The following is a 566-nucleotide window of genomic DNA, read 5'->3' as shown; positions in this document are numbered from 1 at the left end:
TTTTTTTTTGCTTTGAAGATCTGATGCTGAGTTGGGTTTTGATTATTAGGGCAAACTTCTGGGACTACTGCTACATTTGTGATTATTGATGGTTGGACTATTACTGTTGCTTCGGTTGGTGACTCTCGTTGCATTCTGGATGCTCAGGGAGATGTTTCCCTTCTTACAGTAGATCATAGACTAGAAGAAAATGCCGAAGAGTGCGTGCTGATTGGATTTAGAGACTTAGAGTGTTATCAATTCAGTTTGATTTTACTCTTTTTTAACTTGTTTCCGCAGGAGGGAGAGAGTGACTGCTAGTGGAGGAGAGGTAGGAAGGCTTAGTATTGTGGGCGGCGCTGAGGTGAGTTCTTATATTGGGAATTTACTAGACGCTGAAATCTTAATATATGAATGGGAAACTACTTCATCTGTGATTTGATTTTTGTTTTTATGATGATTTCTGTTTACAGATTGGCCCCCTCCGATGCTGGCCTGGTGGGTTGTGCCTTTCCAGGTCCATTGGTGATATGGATGTGGGAGAGTTTATAGTTCCCATACCACATGTTAAGCAAGTAAAGGTATGT

At 41.2% G+C, this 566-nt stretch overlaps 1 protein-coding gene across 1 annotated transcript; it reads left to right on the top strand.

Annotated features, from left to right (window-relative positions):
• Window positions 1-49: 49 nt before the first annotated feature.
• LOC110034323 (probable protein phosphatase 2C 3) lies at window positions 50-560 on the top strand (the record flags this gene model as incomplete). Its single annotated transcript, XM_020738598.1, has 3 exons — window positions 50-200; window positions 280-343; window positions 453-560. Coding segments are annotated over 3 exons (323 nt in total), but the record flags the coding sequence as incomplete, so codon positions are not given.
• Window positions 561-566: the final 6 nt, after the last annotated feature.

The sequence above is a fragment of the Phalaenopsis equestris genome, unplaced genomic scaffold, assembly GCF_001263595.1.
Source record: "Phalaenopsis equestris unplaced genomic scaffold, ASM126359v1 Scaffold183308, whole genome shotgun sequence".
In the NCBI taxonomy this organism is placed as follows: Eukaryota; Viridiplantae; Streptophyta; class Magnoliopsida; order Asparagales; family Orchidaceae; genus Phalaenopsis; species Phalaenopsis equestris.
The sequence above is the reverse complement of the archived record's forward strand: the minus strand, read 5'-3'. Positions and strand labels throughout refer to the sequence as shown.